The sequence below is a fragment of the Euleptes europaea genome, chromosome 14 (genome assembly GCF_029931775.1).
Source record: "Euleptes europaea isolate rEulEur1 chromosome 14, rEulEur1.hap1, whole genome shotgun sequence".
Taxonomy (NCBI): domain Eukaryota; kingdom Metazoa; phylum Chordata; class Lepidosauria; order Squamata; family Sphaerodactylidae; genus Euleptes; species Euleptes europaea.
In genome coordinates this window covers 56,148,969-56,164,833 of record NC_079325.1, presented here as the reverse complement: position 1 = coordinate 56,164,833, position 15,865 = coordinate 56,148,969, and the positions used below count along the sequence as shown (strand labels likewise).

General features: G+C 47.2%; 1 protein-coding gene across 2 annotated transcripts in view; it reads right to left on the bottom strand.

Annotated features, from left to right (window-relative positions):
• Window positions 1-15,865, bottom strand: part of ABL1 (ABL proto-oncogene 1, non-receptor tyrosine kinase) — a 253,630-nt gene that overhangs the window by 34,625 nt on the left and 203,140 nt on the right. For both annotated transcript variants that reach the window (XM_056860485.1, XM_056860486.1), the window contains exons 4-6: window positions 10,060-10,332; window positions 598-682; window positions 46-223 (exon numbers count right to left, since the gene is read on the bottom strand). In XM_056860485.1, coding sequence (XP_056716463.1) covers window positions 46-223; window positions 598-682; window positions 10,060-10,332 — 536 coding nt within the window. The remainder of the gene's footprint in view (window positions 1-45; window positions 224-597; window positions 683-10,059; window positions 10,333-15,865) is intronic.

Below are 15,865 nucleotides of genomic sequence, written 5' to 3'. Positions count from 1 at the left end.
TCTGAGCATGGGAGGGGGGAAGGTGCTCCATCGCCTCCCCCTTACCTGTGGATGAAATTCTTCTTCTCCAGGTACTCCATGGCGGAGGAGATTTGGGTCGCCATGTACAGGAGCACCACGGCATTGACCTCCTGCCTGTTGCAGTCACGCAAGTAATCCAGCAGGTTCCCGTAGGTCATGAACTCGGTGATGATATAAAACGGAGGCTCCCGGGTGCACACCCCTGGGGAGACAGGGAAGGAAGCAAAAAAAAAACTCTCACTCAGATGTGCCTTTTGGCCTCCAATTTCTGCTATTAACGGGAAGCACTTACAACTGCGTTGCAAAGAGCCAGGCGAGGGATGAGGAAGAAACAGTTTCCTCAGAAACTAGTGAAAGACGGCTAAGCTTTAGGCCTCTGACATATTAAACACAAGTTTAAAGGGGGTTCATTAAAACCCATGCTCTACGTTTTGTGAATTGCCCGCTCCTGCCAGAGGACTGGAACATCTCTATGTGATGCCTCGGTATGGTAAGCAGCTTATCTGCTTCTTAACATCCCTATCACCATGCAGGGCTTCAGTTCAAGTCATCCTGCTTGGTATTTCTGTCACTTACCCAGTAATTGCACCAAGTTCGGATGCTTGATCTCCTTCATTACTGCCGCCTCTTTCAAGAATTCTTCCACCTCCATGGTGTCCTCCTGCAAGAGGGGGAGGGAGAGAAAGGGGAAAGAGTCAGCAAGGACAATAGCTGGAGGGGAAGGGGGAGACCTCTCGGCACACAGCCAAGAAAAAGGAATCACTGGAAATTAAAACCGTCCAATGCTGGTAGCCTCCAAAGGCAGATCCCACCCCAAGGCCACCATGATGTGCGGTCAAATTTTTTAAAAGTCAGCTGCTATAAAAAGAGATTCAGCCCGGTGTGGCAGTCAGAGTGTCAGACTAGGATCTGGGAGAACCAGGTTCGAGTCTCCACTCTGACATGGAAGCTTGCTGACACAGCCCCTCTCATAGGGTTGTTGTGAGAACAAAACAGAAAGGGCTAACGCACTCACTGTTTGAAACGTTTATTGAGACGTTTTATTGATTCATGATCCCTTTGGTGGTGGAACCGTTTCGCTGTCACTTAATCCACGTGGTTTCCAGAAACGCTTATAAGGCGATCTTTTTCTCCGTTTCCCAGACGGCTTCTCCTGAGGTGCAGATAGCTTTAAGACTCTGTTTATTTCCCTGCCCCTCTGCCGTCCATACCCACTGTGAAACCCATGTCCCCTCCCCTTTCCCTCCGGTGGCCATTTTCTGAGCCTTTTAAAAAAAAAAAAATGCACTTGGAGTAAAGTTGGATCGTTCCTCTTCTGTTTAAAAAAGGGATCAGGATGTCAAGCATGGTGTTTAAAGCCTGCAAAGAAGCGACCCATTCTCCAGCCAGTCTCTTTTGTTTTTGTTGTTATGGAGGAGGCTGTACTTGTTGCTTTTGTTCTGGCCGAAGAAGAATGATTGTTTCAGTTTCTTCTCTCCCCCTCCCCCCCCCCCATTTTCCTCCCGGAGCAATATCCCCAAGGTAAGATGGGAATGATTTCCTGCTTTGAGCAGTCTTTTGTCCCTTTGAGTGTAGCTTTTTAAAAAATAAATCCTCAGGCACCCAACTGTGCCTAAAGTGAACTAAAAAAAAAGTTGCAGAGAAATCTGGAGAGCAAGCTCTCTGAGCAGGGATTCCTCCGGGACAGGGGCTTTGCAGACACACCAGCAACTTTGTGCAGTGTTTATTATAATTAAATGAGTTCTGTGAAGACTGTGGGACTGCAGTTTTCAAACGAAGGTGGCAGCAATGGGAGAGAGTTCCTTGCTTGGTCTTGCAGTCTCCCTCACTCAACCCTGTACAAGTTCTGCCCGGCTTCTCACGCTGCTTGTCCCAATTTGTATGTGCTTGTGGACATTTTTATAGGGACAGTAGGGGGTCTGAGCCGAGATGCAGTCCCCAGGCTGCAGGCTGCCGGACTGAAGTTTGCAAAAAATTAAAAAGGGAGGAAGGGGAGCTTGTCGCACATCCATAACATCATGAATTATGCGACACTCCCCAGGGGAAAGTGCAGACAGGCAGTTGTAAATACAGCAATGAATTTAGCCAAGGTGCACGGGGGTGAGGGTGGGAAATCTGACTGCGCAGCCAAGCCACATAGTTCGACCACGCTAATAATTTGGAGTAAATTGATGGTGCAGTAAGCCTTAGAGAAAGGATGAAGACATTTTGAGCCCCCCTTGGGGAGAAAAATGGGGTAAAAAAATAAGTAAAAGAATTAATTTTAAAAAATTCTCCAGGTTCCAACTGCCTTTTCTAAAAAGTATGTTTCAGCCTCAAAGTGAAACACAGAAGGGGTCTGCTGAACCTCTGCAGGGAGTGCTCCAGAGAACAGTGTCACCACTGAAACCGTCACGGTCTTTATGTCTACCAGTCTAGCTTTTGAGGCCACTGACAACATGGAGCAGGGTCTTAATAAGCAGATGACACATTTGTGTGTATGTTTTCATGTGGATGAAGGTGCCCCTATGCTATCCTGATCTCGTTCATTCAGGTTTGTAGCTGGGGTTGTATCAAACAAGCCATCTCATGTATGAATTGAGCTCTATACAATGGAAGGTGGGTCTATTAATGGCTAGCAACCGTGACCTTCCATGATCCTCTCTGGTTACTAGATGGACTTTTGCTTGTCTCTTACATTCTTTGGAGGTAGTTCTTATCCTGAAACAGCCCCTGTTTGCATACTTCAAAGGAAGTCCACATTTGCTTTCACAAACACTGAATAATGCACTTTCTGTGCATTTTGCGACTGGATTTTACTGTGTGAAATGTGAAAATCCACTTGCAAACAATTGCTAAAGTGTATTGAAAGTGGCCTGAAACTGCTTTATGCAGCATGTGTAAAGAGCCCTTGGACAAAAATGTGAATCCAGGTCTCTCCAGCCCAAATTTGACAGTACACGTGAACACATGAAGCTGCCTTATACTGAATCAGACCCTTGGTCCATCAAAGTCAGTACTGTCTACTCAGACCGGCAGCGACTCTCCGGGGTCTCAGGCAGGGGTCTTTCATATCACCTATTAGTCCCTTTAACTGGAGATGCTGGGGATTGAACCTGGGGCCTTCTGAATGCCAAGCAGATGCTCTACCACTGAGTCACAGCCCTTCACTTGGCCGCCACCTCAGTACTCACTGGCCAACACAGCTTCCCTTTCCAGTTTTCGCTGTGGAATTTACAGCTATATAATTTGGTTCCCACAACTCCCGTCCTTCCCCTCTGCAAACCTTCTCCAGAATCTCTGTCTTCTCTGTTTGATATCCAAACTCCCCCACCTCAAGGAAGGCTTGAGCATGCAAGAAACAGCAAGGCGTATGACAGTAACAATAATTTGTTTGTGAATCTATTGGGCATGAAAAAGTTTGCTTTTCCGTCTCAAGCAATGCCTGGGCTGAAAACAAATCTAGCTGGGGTCAGTGACAGAACCAGAATTCCAAAAGCTGCCCAGAAGGGTGTCTCAAACTGCTGGATTCGATCAGATCACGGACCTCTGCTGAAGAAATAGAACAAGCATCTAGCTGGATTGCACCATGGGGAGAGGACAATTTGCATGACTTGCTCTCCTTATGCAAGCAATTGAAGTAACTCCCTCAAAAAGAAGAATGTTTTGGAGACAATACAGCCCACCTAGTGATAGGGTATATATCTGCAACAGAGAAAAGTCCCCTTCCCTGTTAGCGTAACAGCAGATACTGACATTGTAATGCACCAGGGTATGGTGTGGTGGTGGGGATTATGATAATGACATATCTCGCTCTGATTGGCTGAGCTGCCTTGATATCACAGAGCAAGAAACTGGGGGCCATGGCCTCAATCTGGAGGGAGACCAAATGCACCTGGATATTTTGTTCCCAGCAGGGTACTCCAGGAAGACAGATGATCACAAGTCCTCCTTGATGGCCACAAGGACTTTAGAACAGGTGCCTTTGCCCTGGCAGAAGAATACTGCACTGGGATATTTAGCTACTCCTGGCTACACTCCTTCAATTCTTGATGGACGTTAAGGCAGATAAGGAGGGGAAATAGAAGCAGTGGGGAGGTAGAGGCCGGAAAAGGGAGCAGGCCAAGGGAAATAAAGGGAAGTCTCTGGCAGAAGGATGGAAAGAGAAGGTCGTTCAGAAGAATCAAGTGAAGGGGAGGGGGAGAAAGTTTAGAAAGAATAACTGGGAGCCTGGACAGGGCAGAGATGTACCTGTAGCCAGGTGGCTGCATTGGTAAAGAGAAGTGCTTGTGGTGATGGAATGTGCCACCCAAGTCACACTGGCATTATAGCGACCCCACAGGATTTTCAAGGCAAGAGAAGTACAGGGGTGCTTTGCCATTTATTGCCTCAACATAGCAACCCTAGACTTCCTCAGTACTCTCTAATCCAAGTACTAATCAGGCCTGACCCCGCTTAGTTTTTGAGATCTGACGAGATCAGGCTAGGCTTAGCTATACAGATCAAGGCAAAGTGCCAGTACTGAATGGAAATCGCCAACTAAATATAAGTGTGGAGGCCAGCAATCTAAACCAGTTGTGGGGGTATCCAAAATACATGGAAAACAAGCTCAGAAACCCGGGACTTTGCAAGGTCAGAGAAGGGTAGCTTGTGAAGTCTGGGTCTAATTGGAGACTGTCCCCGATAACAACGAGCCAGATTCACAGAATGCTCCCTTGACTTCTGCCGTTTCAGGCTCTTCAGATATTCAAATAACTTTCTTCATTCCTTCTGCCGACTAATTCCAGGCGCTAACAGAAGTCTTACTTAATGGCACCGCGGAACTGAGAAGCACAGAATGGGGGCATCCTGGCTTTCATTTTCCTCTCTGCAGAAACTACTTTGTCAAGCCAGTTCTGAAGTTGCTTCCAGCTACTTTGAAACAGGATAATAAATGTGTGTGTGTAAAGTGCCTTCAAGATAGACAGCAGTAAAAATAATTCCTCAAGAGCTAAGTCCTTAAGAACCAGCGAGGCGGCCTTCTTCCCATTATTATTTTAATACGTTCATTTAAAAAAAAAATTTTTTTTTTTTTTTGCCAGGAAGGGTCAGAGCCAAGGGACGTCCAAAGTGCCTCGCGAACACTTTGCTGGTCAGCAAATTATAGCTCTCTGGAGTTTCCCTGAAGAGATGACTAAGAGCTAGTCTCCCCCTGCTGGTGTCTAAATATAGATTTGAGGGTATTTAAAGGGGAGTAAAATAGGGAGGGGGAGTAAAATCCGATTCCCCACACCTTTGAAGAGAGTCCTAATCCTGCCGGTCAAAGACTAGATTGACGGATTTAAGGAAGGTGGATTAGGCGGCTGCTTTCAAGTGCGGTTTTAGCATTCACAATTGCAGACTGGCTCCTCTTTGGGTGCTGCTCAGTGCGCTTCCCCCACGGTGAGCCCCACTTGGCGTTGTTTTCGCCCTCACTCCTAGTCATCCTTCATTAAGTATTGATCTGGCGTTTTGGAATCGGCAGCGGAGCATGTCAAAATACCTTCTTCTGACTCACAAAAAGTGTTGCGATTTTATGAGAGACTGCGTTATAAAGGACCCAGCATACGGACACAAGGGGTGGGGGGGGGGGTTTGCTGCAGCTACGGAAGATGGGGGGACCCTTACCCATAGGTGAGCCTCTTCTCCACCCCTCAGCAGCTGAGAGGCGCTGGTTTGATTGGGATGTTCTTCGGCAAAAATGGTGGGCTTGACTGATGTAAAAGCCGGGTTTTGCCATTCCAACAAGCTGAGCCCTAAGAGGGGCTGTGCCATTAGCGCCATAAAGGGCTTTTAAAGAGCAAAGGAAAAAGAGATCGGAGAGGGAAAAACAGAATGGCAGATGCAAACAGAGACTGAAAAGGTCAGTTGCATGTTGTCCATTTCCAGAGGGACAGCTGAGTTAGTCCTTTGCAGCCTAAACACCGCAAGCATCTTGTGGCTTATTCTGTTCCACAGAATATGCTGATGTTACAATAAATGTGTTAGTCTTTAAGGTATATCCTCATTTGTCAAAACTGTACCTGACCCATTTTTCAAGGAGCTTGGGTTAACCACCTTGGGAATTAACACCTGGTTAATATCTGCCTCGCAAACCTTGCTGTGTGTGCCCTGAGGCAGATGCAGCCAGAGACAGGGCATTTTCAGTGGTGGTACCTCGCTTTTGGAACGCCCTTCCCCCTTGAGGCTCACCTGGTGCCTACTTTGCCTTCTTTTAGGTGCCAGGCCCATGCGCATCCTTATTTATCCAGCCTTTTAATTAGGGCTTTTATCTGACCAGCTCTTTAATGGTATGCTTCTGTTTTGTGGGTCATTTTCAATGCTGATTATGTGTCCGGTGGCTTCTGCTTTAATGGCTTGTTTTTAATACTGTGGTGTGGATTTCCCTGTTAGCCGCCTCGAGCAGGACTCTGAAGAGGCAGCATAGAAATATCCTAAGTAAATAAATAAATGCTGTTTCATCCTCACCATCACCATGTGAGGAAGGCTTAGAGTGAGAGAATATAACATAACAGGCTGAGGGTCATTCAGTGAGTTTTGTGACTAAGAGAGGTTTCAAATCCAAGGTCTCCTTAGAAGAAGAAGAGTTGGTTTTTATATGCCGACTTTCTCTACCACTTAAGGAAGAATCAAACCGGCTTACAATCACCTTCCCTTCCCCACAACAGACACCCTGTGAGGGAGGTGGGGCGGAGGGACTGTGACTAGCCCAAGGTCACCCAGCTGGCTTCATGCGGAGGAATGGGGAAACCAATCCAGTTCGCCAGATTAGCCTCCACCGCTCATGTGGAGGAGTGGGGAATCAAACCCGGTTCTCCAGATCAGAGTCCACCGCTCGTAACCACTCCACACTCCCAGCTCTGTTTCTTATGTAAAACAAGCAAAATTATGGGTGGGAATGCGAGGAGAAAGAGCTGGCACACTGAATAAAGCCATGTGCCCAGAGATGCCGTTCCCTGGTACTTTGTGCATGCAAAGCATGGGCTCTTCCCCAAGCCATGACCCAGCATCTGCATGGAGCCAGCCTCTTTCTCCTCCCCAACCCCAGCAAACTGGACTTGTCTGGTGTCTCCAAATGCAGTGCTGTAATTTTCCTCATCAAACTGAATGGCAACTGAATGGCTTATTTGGAAGAAATTAAAGAGATGCGCCCTGGTATCCAGCTGGGACAGGGACTTCACACACTCCCTAACTCCTGATGGCACCATCAATGGTACCACTGACCATCGATTTGCCTAGCCCCACCCACTCACTTGACCAGACCCCTCCCAGTTTTTGCCATGTTTTGGTCACAATGAAGTGTAGCAGTAAATCAAGTCTATTGTGTGAGGCCAAAGGCCATAACAATCTAACAAAAACAACTGCCAGGGAGTAATAAATATAACAATAAAAGAAAACTCAGCAGAATTAAAAACAATATTAAACTTGTCAGAACCAGGGCAATACAAGGATTGCAGTTTAAAAAGTGTATCTTGGGCCTGGAAAGGTCAAAAGCTGCTGCAATTTTGTAATTCCCCCCAGAGGAGCAGGAAGGAAGGGAAAAGAAGAAAACAATGTGACAGCGGGTGTATTTATCATGAGCGGGCTTTCATCTGCTTACTCTGTTAGATGCGCTCACTTGGTGTGAGGAGACGGTAGGCATATCTAGACAAGGCTTAGAAGACTAATTCACAAGGTAACCAGTAACAGGAATACACCGCAGGAACCAATTACAGGGAGCTTCAGAGCGTAAGAAGAGCCATGTTGAGTCAGAGCAAAGGTTCAGCCAGCATCTGTGTCTGAAGAGTAGACCCATGAGCAGGGCAAGAAGGGAATGGCTCTCTGCTGCTGCTGCTCCCAGTAACTGGCACTGGGCAGGAGGATGCTACTGGGACCCCCCCTCCCCCCCCGGCACCTCCACGGGTTTGTCTTACCTCCTGTCAAAACCCTCTAAGCCACTGGTGTCAAACATAAGGCCTGGGGCCTGATCCAGCCCCTTGAGGGCTCTTATCTGGCCCACGAGACAGCCGAGGCAGCCACCTCTTCCAGTCCCGAGGTGTCAATTATCAAAGAAATAAAAAATACTGTAAGAGTGTTATTGTTTTAAGCATGTTTGTATTTTAAGTAAAATATAATATCATTAATTGGCTTGGCCTGTGTCGTCTATAAAGTTTGTTTCTCCTGTCCCTGGCATTACATTTTACGGTACACGTGGCCCAGCCCACACAAGTGACATTTATGTCATATCCGGCCCTCATAACAAATGAGTTCGACACCCCTGCTCTAAGCCTCTGGCCACCCCCACATCTCATGACAGTTCCAAAAATTCAGTTCTGCCTCGTATGAAGTACTTCCTTTTGTCTGTCCTGATGACAGAAGACGTAACCAAACAGGACACTCTTTTTTCTTTTGGCTTCAAAAGCCAGCCTCCCCACCAACTCACACTTCTTAGCCAATTCCACATCCACAATCGCAGGTTTGCTCTCTCCTGGCGAAGGAGCCAGGTCAGGAAAAAACTCTCCCCCTCTAATGCATTATAATCAGCATCGTTAACACTAGGTGTCAGTCTCTCCATAGGTTAAAAAAAGAGGCATCTTGGAAATCTTCCTTCTCTCAGGCAGAATGAAATGTGAAAGCACCAAGAAAAAGAAGAGCTGTTTTTAATATGGCGACTTTCTTTTCCACTTAAGGAAGAATCAAACCGGCTTACAATCACCTTCCCTCCCCCTCCCCACAACAGACACCCTGTGAGGTAGGTGGGGCTGAGAGTATGTGACTAGACTAAGGTCACCCAGCTGGCTTCATCTGGAGGAGTGGGGAAACCAACCCGGCTCACCAGATTAGCATCCGCTGCTCATGTAGAGGAGTGGGGAATCAAACCCGGTTCTCCAGATCAGAGTCCACCGCTCCAAACCACCGCTGTTAACCACTACACCAAACTGGCTACTTGCAACTATGAGGAACTTGCAACTACGAGGAAGACTAGTCTCCGGGGCACAACACACGCATGACAATCCTTCTGCAAACTACGGCACAATCCATCTATGATGTGGAACATCAGTTTCAAAAACCCAGTGTGAGCACATACAGGGGTATGTGGTTGTGTAACAAATATCAGCTTCCACAAGCAAAATATCTTCCCTTTCCCTGGGCACAGAAAAAGTGGTCTTCTTTATGGTTGAATAAGACATTACATGCATTTCTCTGACCATTCCAAACTTCCTAACAAAAAGTCCACCTTTTTTTTATCATCAAGTCTCAGCTGACTTATGCCGACCCCATTAGGGTTTTCAAGGCAAGAGATGATCAGAGGTGGTTTGCCACTGCCTGCCTCTGCATCACGCCCCTGGTTTTCTTTGGAGGTCTCTCATCAAAATACTTGCCGGGTTGAGACTAAGAGTGTGCAACTGGCCCAAGGTCACCCAGCAAGTTTCCATATGGCAGAGTGAGGATTCGAACCTGGGCTTCCCAGATCCTAGTCCAACACCTTAACCACTACCCCATGCTAGCTCTTCACATACGTTACTGCTTCTCATCTTCATTGTTCCCACCAACTAGTCTCTACCTACAGTATTATCTGAATTGATTGTTCTCATCACACACAGACAAGAAAGAGGAATTACAAAATCCCAGAGCAAGTGAGAGGGCCTTTTAATTACCTCCACATTTTTATCCTCTCCCCATTCCTCCAAGGAGGTCAGGGTGGCATACATGGTTCTTCCCCACTGTCATTTTATCCTTTTAAACTGTCTTGCTATTAGTCCCACTGTATAGCTGGAGAAGACTGAGGCAGATGGGTCATTTCTAGGATGTCATCCATCTTCTGGGCATCTTCTAGGGGTCGCTAGGGGTATAGGGGGGAGGAAATTGTGGCTTTCCTGCATTGTGCAGGGAGACCCTGGTGGTCCCTTCCAACTCTATTATATGAAATATATGCAAAATAAACGGTTCTCTTTGGGCTTCCAGGCTCACACAAAATCACGACAGATGCAGGATAGTTTGAGAGGATGGCTACACCCAACAGGAAGGGCAGGGACTTAAGATCAAGGTTTCAGTGCCTACCTTCAAGGTCTTCACAGCCACCGTAAGGTTATACTTCTTCCAGACTCCTTCATAGACCTCTCCGTACTGACCCCCTCCCAGTTTGTGCTTCATGGTGATGTCAGTCCGCTCGATCTCCCACTTGTCATAGTTTGGGGAGACGCCGTAGATGGTGGGCTTGTTCCGCTTGGGGGCCGGATAGTGGAGAGTGGTGATCAACCCATCTGCGACGGTCGAGTGGTGGTGGACCAGCTCAGCCAAGGTGTTGAAGCGGCTCTCAGAGGAGACGTAAAGCTGGGAAGCAACAGCAAGTAAAGGGTTCACCATCAGCTCAAAGCTACTTTATCTAGCTTCCCTACACATGCCAGAAGGTGGAGGGCTGCCTGCATCACACTGGCTATCATGCTCCTCTTATTTTGCATTTATATAGCACTTGTAGGGTTCAAAGTGCTTCATGCGTACTGTCAGGACTACAGCAGGACAACAGTCCTGTAAGGTAGGTCACTTATCCCAGTTATGCAGGTATGGGTGGGGGGAGAAGCTGAGGCTGAGTGATTGATTGATGGACTTTATTCGCAATCATAGACCATCAAGTCTCCAAACAAATAAAAGTTAAATACATACATACATAATTAGGGAATAATGATATAATATAAATTATAAAATGTACCATATATACTCGCGTATAGGCCGAGTTTTTCAGCCCAAAAAAAGGGCTGAAAAATCCCAACTCGGCCTATACGCGGGTCAATACGGTAGGTGGAGGGAGGGGGGAAACTTACCGCCACCGCCTCCAGCGCGCCTTCCCCCGGGCCAGGAGCGGCCTGCGCAGCCTCCTGCGCGCCGAGGGGGGGGGGCCCACCGCCGCCTCCAGCGCGCCTTCTCCTGGGCCAGGAGTGGCCTGCTCCCGGTAAGTAGGGGTTCAGGGGCTCTTCCCCCTCCCCCCTAGGGTGGCGCTGGGGTCGGGGTGGGTCTGGAGGGCCCGGGAGGCCGGGCGGGAGGGCGACCCGGGGGTTGTATAAGCTGACCCGCGGCTTATACGCGGGTGCCTAATTTCCCCCCATTTTTGGGGTGAAATTAGGCACCTTGGCTTATACGCGGGTCGGCTTATAAGCGAGTATATACGGTAGTAGAAATTAAAACTGGAGTAAAAAGATAAAATCCTCCAAAATACATATAAAACAGTACAGATTCTAATTACAGATTGATTATTCCAGAGCCTCAAGCACGTTTTGTCTTATTTTAGTTGCCAGCCAGGCAAATCTGGCCACACTAACAGATAAATTTGAAACTGTATCTGACAAAAGGAGTGCTAGACAATGTTTTCTGAGAGGTCTGGGGCAGTCCATTAACAAGAGAAATCAAAGGGCCTGTGCGTGTATGATTGTATTATACAATGCACTCATTGTATAACATGCATATACATTTTCAGGCATCCATTGGCCATTTATTATATATCCCTTCGAGAAACTTAGAGGGAAGAGCATTATATCGAAGGAGCATAAAAGCCCTATGATATTCATGGTTTGTAATATCTGACAAATAAGGCATAATGATGTTCCTAATAAACAGGTCCTTTCTGAAGAGGGGATTCTGAATCTTTTTCAGATTGTGCTGCCTCTCTACCTTGAAGACTCTGGTCTTAATAAGTTCTTTAGCCAATTCAAGCGTCATTGATAAGAGGAGCTGACAGGAGAGCCCAAAGTGGCCCAATTTTTTTATTAAGAGCTAATTGCCAGGGTGAGGCTGAGTGAAAGAAGGTTCCCTAGGACCACACAGCAAGTGTGCAGGCTAAAAGTGAGATTTGAACCAGATGAGTTGCAGCATGGCGGCTAAAGAATTGACCAGGAAGTCCTAGGTTCGCATCTTGCCTCTGCCATAAACTCGCCAGGGAGCATTAGGTCAAGCTGCTCTCTCTCTACACTCCCCTTCCGCATAACGGCGATGATACATGCTGAGAGTAAAGGTGATACTACTTGTCCATTACATTTTTGTCCCAGCTTTCCTCCAGAGAGCTTAGGGTAAATTCTCTCTTGTACCAGACAATGGGGACACACAGCACCTTCTGCCTACGAGGGTTGAGTCAGCATCGGCATCCTTTCTGAACATCAGATCTGCTTTGTTTTTGCAAGAAGGATTATGGCTTAAAAGGGCAGATCTTCTCCCTGATGTTTTTGAGGTCATGCCTGTTACCTTGGAGGCTTGTTCTTGCTCGGATCGATTGCCTCTAAGGCATTACACATTTTCCCTCTGCATTAAAGCTCCATGAACAATGTTAAGGGCCACTGGGACTGGAATGCACACCTTCCCCATCTGCATGCCAGAATCTTTTGTAGTGAGCTACTCAAGACTGTGAAGTGAAGGAAAGAAGAGAGATAAAGATGGAAAAGGACAAGAGAGAGTCAGAAAGAGAGCCTGAACTTCTGGCAAAAATGAAATAGAGTACATAACCACTGGCTACAACCCATTACAGGTCCAAGAGTGGCACCAGGGAAGGCCATGGCATCTTTAAGTAAACCCCCCCTACAGAGTGGGAAAGCAGGTCTATCTGGGACTGGAAGTGCTGGTGCACAGCCTGTAACCCTAGGCTTTTTTTACTTCTGCGAAGAAAGGTCTTCTCAAGCTCCAACTTGGCTCACACTCCTCCATATGCTTTTTCCATAGGTTCTTTCTGATCCAGCATGACCGTAAACAGTTCCAGGCAAGGCCTGGGCCTTTACTTGGCAACTGCAGCCTCTGGCCTTCTTGGGTAGCTCCCATTCTTATTCTAGATGCCTTTGCCCATTAGCCTTCTACCCTTTCCTCTGGCTTCCTCTCTAACCTGACAGTTTCCTTATCCGCCCACAAGCCTCTACCTCCATTCTGCTACCACTCCCCATATGCCTCTGGCTGCATTTTAGATACTGTCCTGCAACCAATTCAGCTTCTGGAGTGCCTCCCCCCCACCCCCCGTGGAACTATACCCATGTTTCATCTTTATTCCAGTCCCACTCCAGACAGAATTTTCACCTTCCTTGTTTACATCCCAGCACTGATGCAGTGCAAGAGCTAAACATCCAGATCTGCACACAAAGCAGAGCTCCCCTGTGGGTTCATTAGTCTAAGCACCAAAAGGCCGGCAAGTGGATTACAATTTGCAAGCAGAGCAGGCTGAAGGGAGACCCAAGCCAAGCACCTTTGGCAACTGGTCTGCATTAACGCAAAATGTTCCATCAGGCCCACTTGAAAAAGTAAAGGCAACATCTGGAAGTCACGTGAATGTGGCTAACAACTACGATCAGCCCTTCTTATTGTGACCCAGTGGCTTCACTCCCCAACAACTGGTCACACCATTTCCTCATTCCCAAACAGCCTATAATACACTCTCTTACACACACACACAAACGCACACCCTCCACAAACCACATTACAAAATCTCTCCAACTGGTTTGTGTAACATCCCACTTGCAGCATTTGCATGAATCTCCAGTGCCCACCTATGGCTAAAACTCGGAAGGCAAGGAGAAAAAACTGTAATAAATGTGCAAGCTGATGAATCTTGGTGGGTCCGAATCAAAAAAGCCAACGCCACTCTATCCATTCATTACGTTACCTGGGGAAATTAATGTGTGTGTACGCGCACTCAAGCAGAGCAAAACCTATTCAAAGCCAGAACGTTTACGTTTTAGAAACCTCTGGAGAGCACTCTGTGCCCCTTTGTGCCATCTGCCTGGAGAAAGACAGTGAATGCCCATCAGGGAGAGCTGGGATACCCACTGTCCAAGGTGAAGGGCTGGCTTTGCCTTCCCAGCAGCTGAGCTTCTGAGTGTAGCCCTTTCCTTTTCTCTACAAAAGAGAATGGAAACCATTTCCTTCTGGTGGAGGCAACAAAGGGGTGTTATACTGGGACACTGAGAAATCAAGCCCCACCCTGCAATCTGCCTCTCAGTTGTGCTATAGAGTGACACAATATTGGGAGCTGGCTTTTATCTCCCTTGATATAAATATACAATTAAAATACAATTTCATATTATGCATGAGATGCCACCACTTGATCTGAAAGGATACCAGTTTGCTCCTGTGTGGATGATGAAATCAGCACAACTGGGCAACCACAAAAAAGGCAGAGGCCTCTACCTAATCAGAGATCTCCCCAGGTATGCAGAAAACACAAAGCTTTGTAAATTAATCAAAAGAAAAAAGATGTAAGGGGAAAAATGCCAGAGGCAGACTGTGAGCGCTCCAGAAGGCACTAAATGTTAAGATCAGATGTGAATCAGTTAAAGGGGGAAGAAGGGTAATGGGTTGGGGAGAGAGTCAGAGGCTCAGGTCCCTGAGAGTTTAGAGAAGGGGGGTGAAATTTGTGAGGTGGCTGTCTATTGGTCCTCAAGCCGCAATGCGATCTCTTGATAGAGGGTTAGAGGCATGAGATTTCAGGCTGTCCTTGCGAGGGCTCGAAGTGAACATTCAGTGCGCTCGAAGTTATTTTTGGGTATTGTGCCTCCTTCTACACTTCCATTTTATTTTTATCACTTGACCACCCCTAAGTTTCAGAGGGCTTTTCTTTTGGCTTGCTTAACTGCTTCCCCCTCCACTGCTTTGCTGGGTTGATTCCGGCGAGCAGCTTATTCCGACAGACGGTGTCCTTGTGGATCTGATGCAATTGAAACGCTGGCTCATGTCTTCCTGGATCGCGTGCCAGCGGCCCCTTTAGAGATTTCTGAATTCAGCCAGTAATTGCTTCTGGTGCTTCTTCTGCTTTCCCAGATTTTTTGCTAGCTGATCCTCATTTTGGCACAACAAAGACTATGGCAAAATTTCTGGCTGCAGCAACTTCAACGTTATTAGTGTGATTTATGTTGTCCAAGACCAAAGGATCATTGGATTACTTGAAATAAAGTAAAGATTTGTGGCCCTGACCTGAATAGCCCAGGCTAGCCCAACCTCATCAGCTCTTGAAGCTAAGCAGGGCCAGCCCAGGTTACTACCTGGATGGGAGACCACCACGAAAGGCCAGGGTTGCTATGCAGAGGTAGGCAATGGCAAACCACTTCTGTTTGTCTCTTGCATTAAAACCCTGTGGGGTCACCATAAGTCGGCAGTAACTTGAAGGCAGATTCAGTACAGGGCTGAATTTAAGGGCCAAACGAGGCAGAACATAAAAACAGCTCATACTGCTCTGTTTCTGGCCCTTACTGGTTACGATATTCATTGCTTGCGGCAGTCATGACAGCAGCACAGAAGTCCCACTCACAGACCAGCAAGAGTTTCCACATATATCAAGGGAGACTCTCCAGGTACACAGGGGGAAAAAACACCTGCCTTTGTGAATTAGGCCCCCCCCACCCTAAAACTGGCCTAGCGAGGACTGAGTGCAACCCACAAGAGCAGGGGAGAGTTAGTTAAGGGAGAAGGGGGACAGAGGGAGAAGGGGGACAGAAATTGTTGCACTGAAGCTCCGAAGAGGGGGAGGTTTGGGCTCGGAGAAGGGGGTTGGAGCTTCCTAAATGTTTATTTCCACTTTGATTCCTCTCAGACCCCCAACCTGTATACGTCTCAGTTAAAAGCTGTGACTACACAAGGAGTTTGCAAGAGACCAAAGTCTGTTACAGCAAAGCGAAACAGGAGTAGGGATAAGAGCTTGGATACATCGATTCCAAAAATATACTTGAAAAATACCTGTATTTGGTATCATTATCCCAATCCCGGACTTTCATAGAAATATTCAGGTATGTCCAGGGCCAGCGTTTCAAAGTGCCATACTTGGGGGGCGGGGGGGGGAGGATACTTTTTTCAGCTTTCCTGGGAAACAGGAGGGAGGAAGGCAGGCAGCTCTCACAGGCAAATG